The sequence below is a fragment of the Chrysemys picta genome, chromosome 2 (genome assembly GCF_011386835.1).
Source record: "Chrysemys picta bellii isolate R12L10 chromosome 2, ASM1138683v2, whole genome shotgun sequence".
NCBI classification, from domain to species: Eukaryota; Metazoa; Chordata; order Testudines; family Emydidae; genus Chrysemys; species Chrysemys picta.
In genome coordinates, this window is record NC_088792.1 from 223918766 (window position 1) to 223935585 (window position 16820).

At 40.6% G+C, this 16820-nt stretch overlaps 1 protein-coding gene across 2 annotated transcripts in view; it reads right to left on the reverse strand.

Annotated features, from left to right (window-relative positions):
• Positions 1-16820, reverse strand: part of LOC101935745 (DGAT1/2-independent enzyme synthesizing storage lipids-like) — a 112151-nt gene that overhangs the window by 3908 nt on the left and 91423 nt on the right. For both annotated transcript variants that reach the window (XM_024107439.3, XM_005301219.4), the window contains exons 4-6: positions 10064-10257; positions 6375-6435; positions 5799-5938 (exon numbers count right to left, since the gene is read on the reverse strand). In XM_024107439.3, the coding sequence (XP_023963207.2) occupies positions 5799-5938; positions 6375-6435; positions 10064-10257 (395 nt within the window). The remainder of the gene's footprint in view (positions 1-5798; positions 5939-6374; positions 6436-10063; positions 10258-16820) is intronic.

Below are 16820 nucleotides of genomic sequence, written 5' to 3' on the forward strand. Positions count from 1 at the left end.
TTTTAGTAATGAGGAGGCCTATCAAGTTACCTTCATTTACTCCTGTGCAATCCCATTGTCTTCAAAGAGGAGACTACTGAAATCTTACTGGTTCATCTTTGTGCAGGAGTGTCCTTACAGCCTTTGAAGCTGGTGAATGATCCTTTACCAAGCAAATATAGGAGAAGAAAATGGAAACCTCCTAAAGTCCAGGGGCTGCTTTGTCATTTTGCCTGAGTAAGGCTTCTACTCTTTCCCCTTGTTCCTTTGAAAAGAAGTCACTCTTTCCTTTGTGGACCTTCTCTTTGGCCTCTGCATCTATCTTAGATGACAGAACAAGGTTGGATTTGTTCTTTGGAAATTTATAAAAGCACAGTGTATCTTTTCACATTACTGTTAATTCTCAGTCCTCTTTAATTATTCCTCTTATTGGGTTTAGGGTAAGTCGTGTTTCCTTTTTCCTTCTTTTTGGAAGTGTCTTCCTGTGGATGAATGGATGGACATATTCTTTTTGGCTACATGCCTCCAACCGTAGTGGAGCAATGACTCTTGTGTAATGGAGCCAAAAGCCATGCTTGGGTCACCTGAGTTAGATTTCTCAGCATGTCCAGGGGACTCTGGGTGCCCAGGCCTGAGGGATTTTGTGAAGTTAATGTGTGTTGAGGAAGGGCAGGTACTGTAGAGAGAGGGGAGATTCTAATGTAATTCTGTTTCTTTCCTCTCCCTGGTTTTTCCCATTGTACATTCAGGAGGTCCTTCTCGGTGATGGTGGTGGTGAAGGGGAAGAGGAGACAGGATATTGGTGATCTGAATCTAAGGGAAAGCAAATAATTCTCTGAATTTTTAAGTGGCTGAAATTAAGTTTATGTTGGTGGAGGAACGTAGCTGCTCTGATATTCCCACATCCAAGTAAGTGGCTCAGTCTGGAACTTACGAACATAAGAATGGCCCTACTGCGTCAGACCAAAGGTCCATTTAGCCCAGTATCCTGTCTTCCAACAGTGGACAGTGCCAGGTGCCCCAGAGGGAATGAACAGAACAGGTAATCATCAAGTGATCCATCCTCTGAGAACCTGGGAATAGAAAAGATATTTTCTTCCTCCTGGGAGTCAGGCCTGCATTTGATTTTAGAAACTACTTTGTGCAGGTCCTCAACTGTCTTCTGCTTCTCGAGACATTTTATGCTGTACTTGTCACTGTGGAATCTAAATATACCACAAAATAGAAGAAGATAAAAAGCAGGAGGAAAGAAGTAATAATAATACAGTCCCTTTAGCTCCCATAGAAAATAAGAGCAGAAAAAGATTGCAGAAACTACCTCAGGGAAAGATGCAAATGTAAACGAAGGTCTGAATGTAAAAAGTGTTCACTCTCAGGTGAACCCAGCAGTAATCCAGTCAGCTTTTTACCTTCTTTGTCTTCTCTAGAAGCTTGTGTCCTTTGCAGACCTATTCACCATCACTTACACATTTGTTACCTCAATATCAAACTATAGCAATGTGCTCTAAATAGAATTATGCATTGAAAGCATTCAGAGAGTAACACTGGGGCAGAACACACAGCAGCTGTCTCAGTGAAGCATTTTTCTGGGAACTCATGACATAAGTGCTCTGGGATCGGCACTGGCTGTGTAATGGTGCTATCTAACTCCAGGTGGTGTTTAAGGTATTAGTTATGACTTAGGAAGCCTTAAATAGCCTGTAACCCTGCCTGCCTGAGCTGGGCCGGCCCACAACATTTTGGCACCTGAGGCGGGGAGCTCAAATGATGCCCCCATACCCTCTCGCTTGGGCCAAAACTTTGAAAGGTCTCAATTCTGCCTTCTTCCTGTTCTATTCCTCTCATGGTACTGCTCTGCTACCTACCCCAATAAAGGAGAACTAACAACTTAAAATGCCTTGTTCAAAAATTTTAAATAACACTTAACTTTCAAACACCTGAACAGCAAATGTAACTTTTCTTGTCTGCATAACAAACACTGGCATTTTTATCTGATTGAATAATCAAAGTGGTGCTTTCCATGCCTTCTTGGTTGCAAAGATTTAAACTGCTTCCTGAAGGTCCACAGTCTGGGCCAGCTCATGCTCTATTGAGATGGTTGCAAGGCCGACCAACCTCTCCTGTGTCATTGTGGAGCGTAGATGTGTTTTTATTAACTTCAGCTTGGAGAAGCTGCATTCTCCACTGGCAACTATTACAGGAAGTGTTAGAAGTATGCACAGAGCACCAAAAAAATTTGGAAAGAGGATGGTCATCTTATTTGTGCACATATATTCTGGAACAGCCTTTGGAGTTGATCCTGCTGAAATATATCTTAAAAGGGCTTTCAGTTCATCACCTAAATCACTCGCATCAATAACGCGCATGTCATCATGTGTCAACACTGTCTCTAGTGCCCTGCATTGCTGGTGTAGGTCTTCTTCTGGTATAGTGAGGAGTTTTGGAATATCATACAACATCCCAAATATACTGCTGTGTTCCTTGAGCTGCATGAAATGTTCTTCAACTGCACAATCGTTCTTTATTGCACAATCTAGCACCTGGTTAAAGAATTCAACTTTGAATTGTTGTTTCGGGTCTCTTATGGGATTATCCCATGCCTCATAATCAAAATGTCTTCTTCTTCGGTGGCTCTTGTATTCTTGAATGGGTGGGAAAATAGCTTCAGTGTGAAGTTCCTCTGCCAACTTCTGTGCACTCTTCAGAACATTTTGAAATCCCTCATCTGACCAGTAAGACTGTAGGTATAACTTTGCTTTGTCCAGTTTTTCCATTGCTCCAGATATATCAAGGTCAACACCTTGGAGTCGCTTGCTTACAACATTTATTTCAAATAGTATGTTATGCCACAACACTAAGTCACACAGAAATTTGAAGTTATATATGTTTCTGGTGATTCCATTTCCCTCTGCCACTGTTCTCCCATGAACAGTTCCTGGCATAGCATTATCCTCCATAATGGCAAGTATCTTCCCAATTTGGTGTTTGATAGGCTTTCCCATCGTGTGGCACTCAGTGGTTTCAGTGTCAGAGAGGATGTTTCCAGATATTGCTTCAAAATTTGCCATTGATGAGTTGATGCAGAGAAAAATACATAGATGCTTTGAATTACATTAAAAAATTCAGCAGCCTCACTAGAAGCTGATGCTGCATCACTGACCACTGAATGAGAACTGCATGGGACAAAAAAAGCTCGAGGGTTTAACTTTCGGATCTGTGTCTGCACTCCTCTGTTCTTTCCTCTCATGTTTGCACCATTATCGTAGCCCTGACCTCTCATGTCAGCTATCACAATTCCCGTATCTTTCAGCTTTTTAAGAAGCACATTTGTCATACCAGCTCCTGTAGTATTATCAATGTCAATAAATTCTAAATGCTCTCTGACAGTCACCATTGCAGGAACATTATCACTAGGTTCTGTTGTTGTTATAAAATGCACCATTAAAGTCATTTGTTCCATATGGCTGATGTCAGATGTACAGTCCAGAATAACAAAGTAATATCTTTCTGACTTCAGATCTGCCACAATCTTCTGTTTGACTTTTGTTGCCAGTAACTGTATGATCTCTGTATGGATTGTTTTTCCAAGGTAGTGGTGTGTGTACATTTCTTGGGTGGTGACTCTTCTTAGATGATCCTGGAGTACAGCATCAAACTCAGCCATCAGCTCCACAATTTTAAGGAAGTTTCCATTGTTTGGCACATACAGATGAACTGAAGTGCCACGCAGTGCTAGGTTTTGGGTAGCAAGCATTCTCACAATCGCAATGAGCCTTTTCAGAACATTTTGCCAGTAAAGAGACTCTGATGCAATCTTCTCTTGATGCTGATCATCTATGGTGGCCTTTAACCTTAGTCTCATCTCAAGCTCTTTCCACCTATGGAATGCTCTCTGGTGATTTGCTGCCTTCTCATGGCATGCCAGATTTTTCCAGTCCTTTGTTCCTGTAGAACCCAATGTGTCTGGAACATTAGACTGAAAGAGTTTGCAACAAAAACAGTATGCAGCATTCTGGGTTTTTGAGTACATAAGCCATGACTTCTCCACTTTGTCACCATTGGGGATTTCACAGCAGTAATGTGTTGGATGGAAACTTCTATTTTCATTGTCTTTGGGGAATATGAAGTTTTTCACTTGCTGTGGCCCATGCAGTACAAGGAAGTCCCTCAGACTACTACTCACATCCTCACTGGGGCCAGAAGGCTCACCATGAACATTTGTGTCTATGTATCTATCGTGCTTAGATAGAAAAGCTTCCTTTGCTTTCTTTCTTTTTCTGAATGCTGCCCCAGCGGGGCGTTTTCTTCTTTCACTCATGACTGCTGTTCTGTGCCAGCTATAGTGGCGCTCAACACTCAGTTGAAGGGGACAAATAAGCAGGCTGGTAGCAGGGCCTGAGTGAGGGAAGATATCAGTGTCTTAAGGGCCTAACTGGCTCCTACTACTTCAGTTGACTGCCTGTTCTCCTCAAGTGGGTTCAGGGAAGCAGCAGGAAACAGGAAGCTCCCTGAGAAGCTGGTGTTAATCAGCCAGGCTCCTGGGGGTGCTAAAGAGGTACATAAGAGGCTCCTCCTCCTCTCTCTCCCTGCAGCTCCCGCTGCTTTCTGTTATTCACTCTCACCTTTTCTCCTGCCTGCCTGTTATGTCTCTTGTGCCCTACTTCCTCCAGCACAGCACTCCACCATCTCTGTGCATCTAGAGCAGAGAGAATACATATGCACCAGCAATAGACACAATTTTCTACACTCTGGGTCCTAGTGTGCCCCTTCCCCCCAGTCTGGCACCTGAGTTCGTCTCATGGTAAGGCCAGCCCTGACCTGAGGGATTGCCTCTCTCCCGCAGCCATAGTGCCACAGCTGTGGTCACCAGAGGCACTTAAGCTGAATCCCCTTCACTATAAGGGAGTTGTGGATAGCAGGATGCTCTCTGTGATGGCTCTAAGACTCTAGAACTTGCTCTCCATCAGTCAAAAATAGCACAGATTTGGTGACCTTCTAGACACACTGCCAGATATCTGTTAGATGGGGTTTTTGGAGAGGGCTGGCTAGGAGGGTGGTGAAGCACTGGAATGGGTTACCTAGGGAGGTGGTGGAATCTCCATCCTTAGAGATTTTTAAGGCCCGGCTTGACAAAGCCTTGGCTGGGATGATTTAGTTGGTGTTGGTCCTGCTTTGAGCAGGGGATTGGACTAGATGACCTCCTGAGGTCTCTTCTAACCCTAATATTCTATAATTCTAAGTATACCGTCTAGAACTATGAATGTGTGGAAAGCTCTTTTGTGGGTTGGTGGAAGGCAGATTTCCTCTCTGAATGATTGTTTTAATGCTGCTGGGGGTTTGTTGTAATATTAATTATGTGTTAGGGCACTAGAGCCTTTCATGCACATTTGTAAAAGTTATTTTAGCTCCTTTTGAGACAGTTTACCATCTGGAAACAAGGTCCAGGACCTTGTGATCAGCCAGCTCTTCACAGACTAACAGCAAGTGATCCACAGAACACAGTCCAGAAACCTCTGGTATAAAGTATTGAGGGAGAGGGCCAGGGAGGATAGTGATGAGACAGAACAATGCACAAATCTGTGGAGGAATCTAACAGTGTAAGATAGTGTTGTCTGGAGTGGAGAAAATGATATTTCAGCCAGAGATATGTTATTGAATAACAATACACTATTTAAGATGATCAATATACTGTAAGAAAGTTTTACTTCATAAGAAACCAGTAGACACAGAATTTGATGTTAAATATTTCACACCTAACTAACATCATTTAAACTAAGACTGTAGGTTCCCTGAAGTTTCAATGAGAAGAGCCAACTTACCTTTTCAACTAGTTCCGTAACTGTTATATTTGGATCATAGGGAATGGGATCTCCAATATATGTGCGAAGTTTGACTGGGAACCCTCCATATACAGGAGCGAGTGGCAATTGAAAACGTTCATTCAACCACCTAATAAACCCTGTGAATTAAAAAAAAATACATTTTGAGAGATAGTAGATAAATTTAGAAGCTGGTAGAGTCCCTGAATCAAAATGGTGCCTGGATTGTAACTAACACATCTTAAGTGATTTGGTTAAAGGCAACATGAAGGTCAAACAATATTCAGGGCACATAATCTTGAAAATAATAATCTACTCTTCCATTACCTCATGCATACCAAGTACCAGTTTAAGATGAGTCACCATGTAAAACACAATTAATACCTAGTCCAACAAATACATATAAAGATTAAATAACCAGAAGAGTTTACATCACAAGAAACAGTTACCAGAGTTAGAAGAGAACAAAAGATTAGAAAGAAATTCACAAGACGAGTATTTCCCAGAAACCGTTGATTTTGAAAATATAAATAAAACTCTACGAATTTGAAAAGATATGTATGAAGTAAATCTTACATGTTGTTCCAAGTGTTCTACAGCCTTCCCGAATATTCTGAGTAAACAAAGGGATGATGGGCTAAGAAATAAGGAAAAGAAGTGGTAAGACTATGGACAATAGTTCAGCCTCCTTTTTTTCTTTTAAATCTTGCATCAGCTTTGAATAGAGTCATTTTGCATCTCTATCATGTGGTTATAGTCAACTTTACCATCCCATTAAATCAAAATGAAACTGTTAATTTATCATGACTAGAAACTCAAAAGGAGTCACATGTTTGCCAGTTAAAACTACAGCTAGTTATGTACCATGTGAGGCTCCATTTTCTGAGGGTTCTTAGAACGTAAATAACATGTATTCATTATCATCACGATGAACACCAAAACAACACTGACAGAATAATACTTAGAAGAAGAAAAAATAATTTCACAGATATCAGAATTATCAGTTTCAGGAGTCCTGTTCAGCAATTTTTTTTCCCAGTGCCTAAGAAGTCAGAATACTAGTGAGTTAGACAAAAAACCATCCAGATAGAGATATTATTTTGGTAACAAAATCTTGCAAGCAGATATTATAAATGCAGCACAAGTCCCATAGAAAACATACACAGACTATGCAATTTAAAAGTCTCAATTGTATTATGAAACTCTTGCAAATATTAGGGGAGGGGGCAAGAAGAAAGGATGACCAAATATATCTTCTGCTAAAGCTTCACATTGTTGTGGGATTACAATAGACTAAATGTTTTAATGTAGGTTTTTGTTTAAAAGGATTCTGATTAGGGCTGTCAAGCGATTAAATAATTAATTGTGATTAATCGCACGATTAAAAAAATTAATCGTGATTAATCACATGATTAATAGCACTGTTAAACAATAGAATACCATTTATTTAAATATTTTTTGATGTTTTCTATATTTTCAAATATATTGATTTCAATTACAACACAGAATACAAAGTGTACGGTGCTCACTTTATTTTTTATTATAAATATTTGCACTGTAAAAAACAAAAGAAATAGTATTTTTCAATTCACCTAATACAAGTACTCTAGTGCAATCTCTTTATTATGAAAGTTGAACTTACACATGTAGAATTATATACAAAAAAACTGCACTTAAAAATAAAACAATGTGAAACTTTAGAGCCTACAAGTCCACTCAGTCCTACTTCTTGTTCAGCCAATCATTCAGACAAACTAGTTTGTTTACTTTTGCAGGAGATAATGTTTCCAGCTTCTTGTTTACAATGTCACCTGAAAGTGAGAACAGGTATTCACATGGCACTCTTGTAGCTGGCATCGCAAGATATTTACATGCCAGATGCGCTAAAGCAGGGATGGCCAAATTTACTGGTCCTCCAAGCTGCATACGACCATCTTCAGAAGTTTGAGAGCCAGGGCATACCTGCTGGGAGATGGTGCACCCCGCATGGCTGAAGCCCCTAGACCCCCTTCCCTGCTGGACAGAAGCGTTTACCTCACCACCCCACTGCAAGGCAGAGGTCCTGAGCTTCCCCCTCCCAGTTTGGTAGGTGGAGGGGGGGCCGCATGGAGGGCTTGCAAGCCGCATTTTAATGGTAAAAGAGCCACATGTGGCTCGCCAGCCACAGTTTGGTCACCCCTGCACTAAAGACTCATATGTCCCTTCATGCTTCAACCACCAGTCCAGAGGACATGCGTCCATGCTGATGATGGGTTCTGCTCAATAACAATTCAAAGCAGTGCAGACTGACGTGCATTCATTTTCATCATCTGAGTCAGATGCTACCAGCAGAAGGTTGATTTTCTTTTTTGGTGGCTCAGGTTCTGTAGTTTCCGCACCAAAGTGTTGCTCTTTTAAGACTTCTGACAGCATGCTCCACACCTTGTCCCTCTCAGAGTTTGGTAGGCACTTCAGATTCTTAAACCTTGGGTTGAGTGCAATAGCTATCTCTAGAAATCTCACATTGGTACATTCTTTTTGGCTTGTCAAATCTGCAGTGAAAGTGTTCTTAAAAGTAACAACATGTGCTGAGTCATCATCAAAGACTACTATAACATGAAATATATGGCAGAATGTGGGTAAAACACAGAGCAGGAGATATTCAATTCTCCCCCAAGAAGTTCAGTCACGAATTTAATTAATGCATTTTTTTTAACTAGCATCATCAGCCCGGAAGCATGTCCTCTGGAATGGTGGCCAAAGCATGAAAGGGCATATGAATGTTTAGCATATCTGGCATGTAAGTACCGTGCAACGCCGGCTACAAAATGCCATGCAAATGCCTGTTCTCACTTTAAGGTGACATTGTAAATAAGAAGCGGGCAGCATTATCTCCCATAACTGTAAACAAGTTGTTTGTCTTAGAGATTGGCTGAACAATAAGTACAACTGAGTGGACTTGTAGGCTCTGAAGTTTACATTGTTTTGTTTTTGAGTGCAGTTATGTAACCAAAAAAAAAATCTACATTTGTAAATTGCACTTTCACAATAGAGAGATTGTATTTGTATGGTATTTGTATGAGGTGAATTGAAAAATATTATTTATTTTTATTTTTTACAATTCAAATATTTGTAATAAATAATAATATAAAGTGAGCTCTGTAAACTTTGTATTCTGTGTTGTAATTGAAATCAATATATTTGAAAATGTAGAAAAACATCCAAAAATATTTAATAAATGTCAATTGGTATTCTACTGTTTAACAGTACGATTAAAACTGTGATCAATCACGATAAATTTTTTTAATCGTGATTAATTTGTTTTTAGTTTATCATGTCAGGATACTGCAATTAATTGACATCCTTAGAAACAACACAATGGAATCCCTGTTTGTATACCAAGTCAACATAAGGATGTGAAGTTAACATGAAGTCAGTGCACCAGGGAATAAACCTTGGAGAAAAAGAGAGATCATCCTTACTCTGGGGACAAACAATGGATTTGGAGGGATATAAGAAGAAGGCAAAAGAACACCTCTTTTTCCTGCATCTGAGGATATAATTGGGCAGTATGATTACATTCATGAAAATGAGATCCCAACCTGCCCTGGTTGGGAGCATTGTAAAGGACATTTAGGTGAGAATTGACTGCTTTTAGACAGATGGTTAGCCTGTTAAAGTTAAGTTTAGTCTCTAGAAAGCATATAGGGATTTAGTTTTATATGTAACCTTTCTGTTTCCATCATTATCCTTACTCTCTCTGAAATCTTGGATAATAAACTTATGATTGTTTTCACTATAAATATATCTCAGTGTTGTGATGTTATATAGGAGCCGATCTTCACTTGAATCAAACAAGTTGGCATGTACACTGTACTCTTGATGATAGCAAACCAGGTATTACTGTCAATAGCTAGTGACAGGGGCTGGATATCACAGGGGAATGCTTCAAAAGAGCTCGGGAACTGGGATGCACCTACTGTTAGCCTGCAAACCATAGTGAGGGCTCCCATTGCCCTGAGGAGAGTATTTGGGTGACTAACAGACTGGTGGTGTAAGGGATCTGAAACCCAGTTAAGCACAAGCAATTCTTCCTCTAGCTGGAGACAGGGAGGTAACAAGGTGATTCATAGTCCTAAGCATCCTGAGAAAGTGTCAGACCAGGCTCTGTAGCTGGAGGCTATGAGAGACTTGCATCCTTTATGACTCAGGCACAGAGAGGGCCATATAACACACAACAATCAATGGATTACACATTTACATCACACACGCAGGAGACGACTCACCACTTTTGCGTCTATGGCCACCTGAGCAAAACCTTTACGATTACCCCACAAGATACCGTAGTTTTCATCACTAAAGAATGATTCTCGAGCTCCACCTGGTGCAACACCCAGTAAGTTGCCTTTCTTCAGAATTTCAACACATTGTTCTCTCCCCCCATACACTGCAGTAAGCAGTTTAAGATACAGTTGTAGGCCTGCAATAAACAACCAGTACAGATCATTATGGTACATTAAACTCATTACATAATTCACATATTGAAAATTAAACCCAACCAAACACACACACTCTCTCTTTCTCTCACACACAAACATACACGTCTTCAGCATTTTTTAACTGTGGCTACCTGTTACATATCTGATAAAACTGGATGTCATAATCAGTATAACGAGCTCAATGGAGTGGATCATTCAGTGCACTGAATCAGAGCAATAGAGAGAGGCAGAGGCAATTTAGAGGCCAAATTATGTTTTATCTCAATCAGCTGGGATAAAGGAGAAATCAATTAAGTGGGAAATAATCACCAGTAAATCAGAGTTAGTTGTTTTAGCAGGAACTTCTTGGGCTTACACGATAAACTATTACTGTTATCTACCTGTATATTAACTACTATTATCTTATTTGAACATAATTAAATGTATAGGTAATAATTTACGTTTATGAAATAGCAGAATTTTGAATTAGAAAATACAATGCACTGGAACATAAACCCCACTGTTATAAGTTCACTTATAAGTTTCTCAGTTTTCAGCCTCTGGAAGCCCAGAGTATGGAGAAAGAGTTCTTAGGATGTTTAGTTATATCCTGAGCAATCCTCTTGTGCAATCTTTGTTTACTGTTTTGAGTTCCAGCTTAAATAAAGGCATGTGTTCCTTGATGTGATGTGTTGGCTTCTTGACTGAAGAAGATTGATTATCCCTCTGTTACGTTCTGGCTTACAGTCCCTTTCCTCTCTGGCAATTTCTCTATTCCTGTCACGTCACTATATACCTTAAGATTCTGTCTGGATGTTGTGTTTTACAGTCCTTACTACTTTCTTACTTTTACTACAGCTCACTTCTTCCATATTTTTTTAAGTCTGTTTCTCTTTAATTACAGTTTCTTTTATTACAGCTTATTTCCTTTACAGTTCATTCTTGCTTTACTTTTCTCAGTTTTCTAACAATGTTTTTCTAATAATTTCTTAGATTACTTAGAGACTCTAGCTATTTTTCCTCTTGTTTAACTATACTGTTCCTCTTTTAACGTTTTCTCTTTTCCCCTTATACTGCTGTCTTTCCTTTTCCTAGTACTTTTCCTTTTGTGGTTATCCCTACTTTCCTAGTTTCTCTGTCTTTCCTGTCCCTCCTGAACTGGCCTTATTCCATTTCGGCTCTGTTTCTGGCACCCCTTCAAAGACACACCTGGGCCACCGGGGTCACTATTCACTGGCTCTCCACTTACTGCAATCATTCTTTCCTGTGCTGATTGCTGCCTCACTCACTACTTGCCTCTCTCCCAACGCTGGCCAACCTCCCTCCAGACTCCACCAGCCGTGTCCACCACTGTCTGTTTAGCCTGCTTGCAGCAGCACTCCAGGAAGGAAGCTGCCACCTGCTCTTCCCCTCTTGTTTTTTTTTTCCTTTTCTGTTTTTCCCCCAAAACCATCCCAGGCTCAAGCTCACCCTGCTTCAGCAGCCCCAGGATAAATGGAGTTATCCAGACAAAGAACAGACAAAGTAGATAGAATAAAACCAAGGAACTTACTGCAGGGTGACATGACTGTGCTGAATGGTCTTTGTCTTTTTCAGTTACTACTACTGCATCTGTTGATGGATACCAATTTAAAGCCAAATGCTGACTTTAGTGGCTGCAGATTTTGGTCCATAGTTTTTCTCACTTTTACATTAAAAACTTCTGAGACTTTGCCTGAGGCTCACTTGGAAATCAGAATTGTTTTATAAATTTACAGCTTGAAACTAAACAGCCCTGTCTTGTGTGTTCCCTTTGTTAGGGGACCTTTTGACAACCAGCAGAATGCCTAATGTTTTTAGGCCATCGCCAGTAACTGGAATATCAATTAATGTGCTCATTGCTAAAAATAGCTAAAGCTAGCCAGTAGGCCTTTGTAGCAGCCTTAGCATAACTAAACGAGCCGGAGGGTGGGGGCTGAGTGACCACGAGAGTTGGGCATGATCCTGCTTGCCTTCCTATTAAAGCTTTCTTTGAAAGTGCTGAAATTGCATCTTTTTAAAAAAACAGGAAGTCTAGCTATATCTTTGGACTGTTGTTGTGTGGAAAGACAGCTGCAGGACTAACAGCTTAAAACGTGCTTGCTTAATGTTTTTTCTTTGATTGACACGTTGTTGATATAATTGTAGTAGTTACTAACCTAAAAGGGGTAGATAGGTCTGAGGAATTTGGATTTGACCTTCTGGATATCTCTTGGAATCCAAAGCAACAGGCACTCAACTGGCCACTTGAACCTTGTCATTTGACCACTCGAGACCCCTTCAGACCATGGGTAACTATTATTTGGGGGCGCTTTAACATTTTGCATAGCTTTGTGCTTGAGTTCTAATAAAATAGTAATTTGGGATGAAAGCACTTTGGGTTTGTGCCAATCTTTAATCAGATGGATGCACTGTGTCACCCACTGATTTGTTCCTGACACCGTCTCACAAAGAGAACAGTTACTCTGAGCTTTGGGTTGAGAGAATCCTGGGTAACACCCTCACTTAATTTGAATGAGTTAAAAAAAAGTCACAGCTGCTTCCCCAGAATATATACACAACACCCAAAAATAAGCCTAACTTTACCATTACCCTATTGAAAAACTAAAAACTTTTGAGAGGGTTATAAACTATAACTTCTTGTAGTCTGAGGACAAGAGGCAAAGAGTCACAACACAGGGAATCATGGTATATCAGAATACAAAGAGACCAATACCAAGATTACAAATGTTTTCTGTTTTTACAAATTGCTCCAATAACACAATTATGTTAAGGATAGTAAGAATTTTTGACACTACAGATGTATATTGGGAAATTTTGTTACCTTTTTTCTTTCTGAGTTCACAAATGTAGCTCTGAGATTTTGGGTTACAAATGAAATAAAGGTTACTAAAGTTGAGTTCCTCAAACTATTTTCAGTTGGTTTAAAGAAACTTCTTACAAAGATGTGTAACTTTAAATGAATACAAAAACTGAATCATCCACACTATGCTGAGCAGTATTGGAAGTGGGGATTATTCTTTGAAACAGCTTCTAAGGAGAATAGCATAGAGACAAAGAAACCACTAGCTCCTAGGTAAATTTGAATTGCATTAACAAACCTCTAGCTACCAGTGGAATAATGGTAGCCTAATTATGGTGGGAAATTACCAGAAATTTTTTTGAAGCTTTAAACCTTAAAAGATATGGTCATTCACCCATAAATTTACAATAATAAAGAAATATACTATATAAAACAATTACTTATGCACCAAAAAAGTACAGTGTAGTAAGAAACCAATCTCTGAAAGAAAGAAAGAATAGTTCTCTTCCCAGTGGTCTCTGCATATTGCCACTCATGAAACGCATGAGCCAAGCCTGACAATGGAACCTAACTAGCAGTGCTCAGACCCCGCTTCAGTGTTCCTGAAAATTCTAGGGGCCAGGCTATACAAAGGGGCATGGCAATCCACAGCCACCTCAATTCCTTCCTGCGGCCTGCAGTGATGGACTCTGAACCTTTCTGGACCTTTGCTCTGATGCTTTAAAAACCCTCTAGTAGTTCTGAAGTTAGAATTAAGGATTGTAGTTAGTTTCTAGTTTACATAGGTTCGGTAGTTTAGTTCTACAATACAATTTTAATGGAAAAATTCAAATGGTGGAGCTGAAGAAGAACCCTGGATTCAAACATTGTGTCTCTAGGCTACCCGAAGATGTTTCTGGCCTCAGATGCGCATTCCTGGTGCCTTGCTTACTTCAGAGAGAGACGTTCTCCATCAAGGTGCTCAATCTGCACCACGTTTACTCCGAGAGCTAAGAAGGAGAGACAGAATAGATTGTTCGTACTCCTTCAGGAGGCATTGTCAGCTCAGTTGGGATCTGACAAGACATCAGATCCAGGGGATAAGCCCAGACCATCCTTAGATCTAGGTCCTTCAGATCAGAAAGATAAAGAGAAACATAATGACCTCTGTCCATTCTGAGGGCACCTTCAACTCCAGCAGCATCAGCTGTGCCACCTTCAGAGAAAGGGAAGAATGAGGCTAAGATCTCCAGATCTGAGACAAGATGAGAGAAATCTACCTACGGAAACCACCTCTGTTAGCAGAACTATTCCAAGAATGGAAAATTCATCAGATCCAGACTCTATGAATCCGAATAAGATTATGGCACATAAAAATTCTGTGAGCAGAGCTAAGATACAGGCATCGAAGTCTTTGGAATCAGTGTGTAACCAAGGTACTTTGCCAGTTTCAAGTACTTGGGAAGCTTCTCTTAAGCCAGTGGCTTACGGAGTGCAACCCTAGCCAGTGAGAACTACTCTTGTGCAACATTCTGGTTCCAATCCTCCTATTCATTCTCTCACAGAAATGGCTCAGATCCAGCCCTCTTGAGTCCTTAGCAGTCTCAGATGCATAAAAAAAATCAAGAACAAATAAGAGGAGCTCTTCTTCAGCAAGCCTTTCCTTACCTCCAGAGAATAAGAGAAGAGAGGAATGGTGATTTCACCTCCAGTTCCACTTCCCTTTGGGTCCAGCAACAGTGGTTCCCAATTATGCTCCGCTTCTCAGCAGGGAATTTCAAGACCCTTCCTGTCTCTCTAGAGTCGTTCACCCAGCAGAATGGTTGGATTTACTGCCCAGACCCAAGCTTCCTTCATCTAACAGCATGGACGATAGATTTTTAAGTGACTTGAAATTGTCTCTCTTGCCGAATGTGCACCCGTTTTAACAAACTCTAGAAAAGAAGTCAACTAGTAAATGCTGTCTATAGGCTTGCAACCCAACAGGACCCAACTACAGGGGTTGAGTTTAGGTCAAGTCAGAAAACAATCCAGTCCTCTAGGACTCAGGTCAGGTAAGCTCTTATCATCTCTGCCTGCCTGTGATATCAGCACAGTGGCGGCTGCATGCTCCACTCCTGCCAGCCGCCACCACCCCGCTGTGCTCAGTGTGAGGTGGAGTGAGTATGCCGACAAATCGCAGCACACACAGCACAGTGAGGCTGCAGTGGCCAGTAGGAGTGAGGCATGCCGCCTCTGCTGCCCCAACCACACAAGCAGGAGGAGGCTGGAGATTGATCACGGGCACGGGGTGCAGGGAGCACCACGAGACTGAGACCCAAGGATGAGGCGGTGGCACTAACACTGGTTTGGGGATGAGTATCGGGTGCAGGTTGGGTCTGAAAACAAGTTGATGCTTTCAGGTTGCGTTCAGGTTGGCTGTGCTGGGGTAAGGTTCAGGTCTGGGTTTGGCTTTAAAATTAGGCCCAAGCTGACTTCTAATACTGTTACATTGAAAAAGGTTTTCTTTATAGGTGGCTAAAAGGGGTGTTCTCTCTTCCTTAGCCTCATACATAGTATTCTGGAGTATTTACTTTATCGTAAAATGTCAGGATTATCATTGTCCTCAGTTAGAGTGCATTTATCTGCCATAGTTACCTTCCACTCTAATAGGTTGGTGCTTATAGATGAATTATTTAACAAATTTATGAAGGGTCTAAACAATATGTACCCTCCTATAACTGGGTACTTACGCAATTAATGCAACAACCTTTTGAGCCAGTGGGGGAAATGTTCTTTATTTCACCTTTCACTTACAACATTTCTAGTAGCAATTACTTCAGCAAGAAGAGTTAATGAATTACAAGCTCTTATGGTAGATCTGCCATATACAATTTTCCAAAAGACAAGGTAGTGCTAGTCTTCACTCCTGTTTTTTACCCAAAGTTGTTACAGATTTCTACATCAATCAATCAATAAATTTGCCATGCTCCCTGCCCCAAAGTTCACCCCCATAGGGCTAAGGCAAGACTTCATACACATGAAGTTAAAAGAGCATTGGCATTCTGTACAGATAGACAAGAAGCATTAGACATTCTCCAAGTCTATTTCTATTATATGCTGATGACAAAAAGGGTCAGTCTACATCTTCACAGACATTATCGAGATGGAATAAACTCTATATTCAGGAAACACATTCTTTACCTTTGGTTCCATTCCTTCAAAGGATTATAGCCAATTCCACTAGAATCAAGCAGGCTACATTATTACCTTGCTTCAATGTTCCAATTGCAAAAATCTGTATGGTGGCCACGTGGAGTTCTATCCTTCCATACACATTATGCTCTCGACTTGGCTTCTAGATCCATCAATTTCTTTTTAATTAAGTGTTCCTTGCTCACCTTCCTAGAATGGGTACTGCTAATCAGTTTATCCCATTAGTGGGAATTTGCAGAAGCCACTCAAAGGAGAAATGAAGGTTACTTAATTGTAACTGAGATTCTTGAAAATGAACTTGGCATACTCATATTCCCCATCTGCCTTCCCCTCTTGCTTGGAGTCATAATCCATACATGGTGTTGAGCAAGCAGTGGAAAGACCTGAAGTGATGGATCCCCAGGCCCCCTTTTATAGCCTCACCCCTAAAATGTTCAGGAACAGTGAAGGAAGGGGAAAGTAAGAGCACCTGAGTGCTCCAATGGGCACTGCCTATTAGGATCCCTCTTCAGAGCTTCTAGGCCATCACATCCCATGAATGTGAGGGAAAAAATTGATTACAAGTAATTA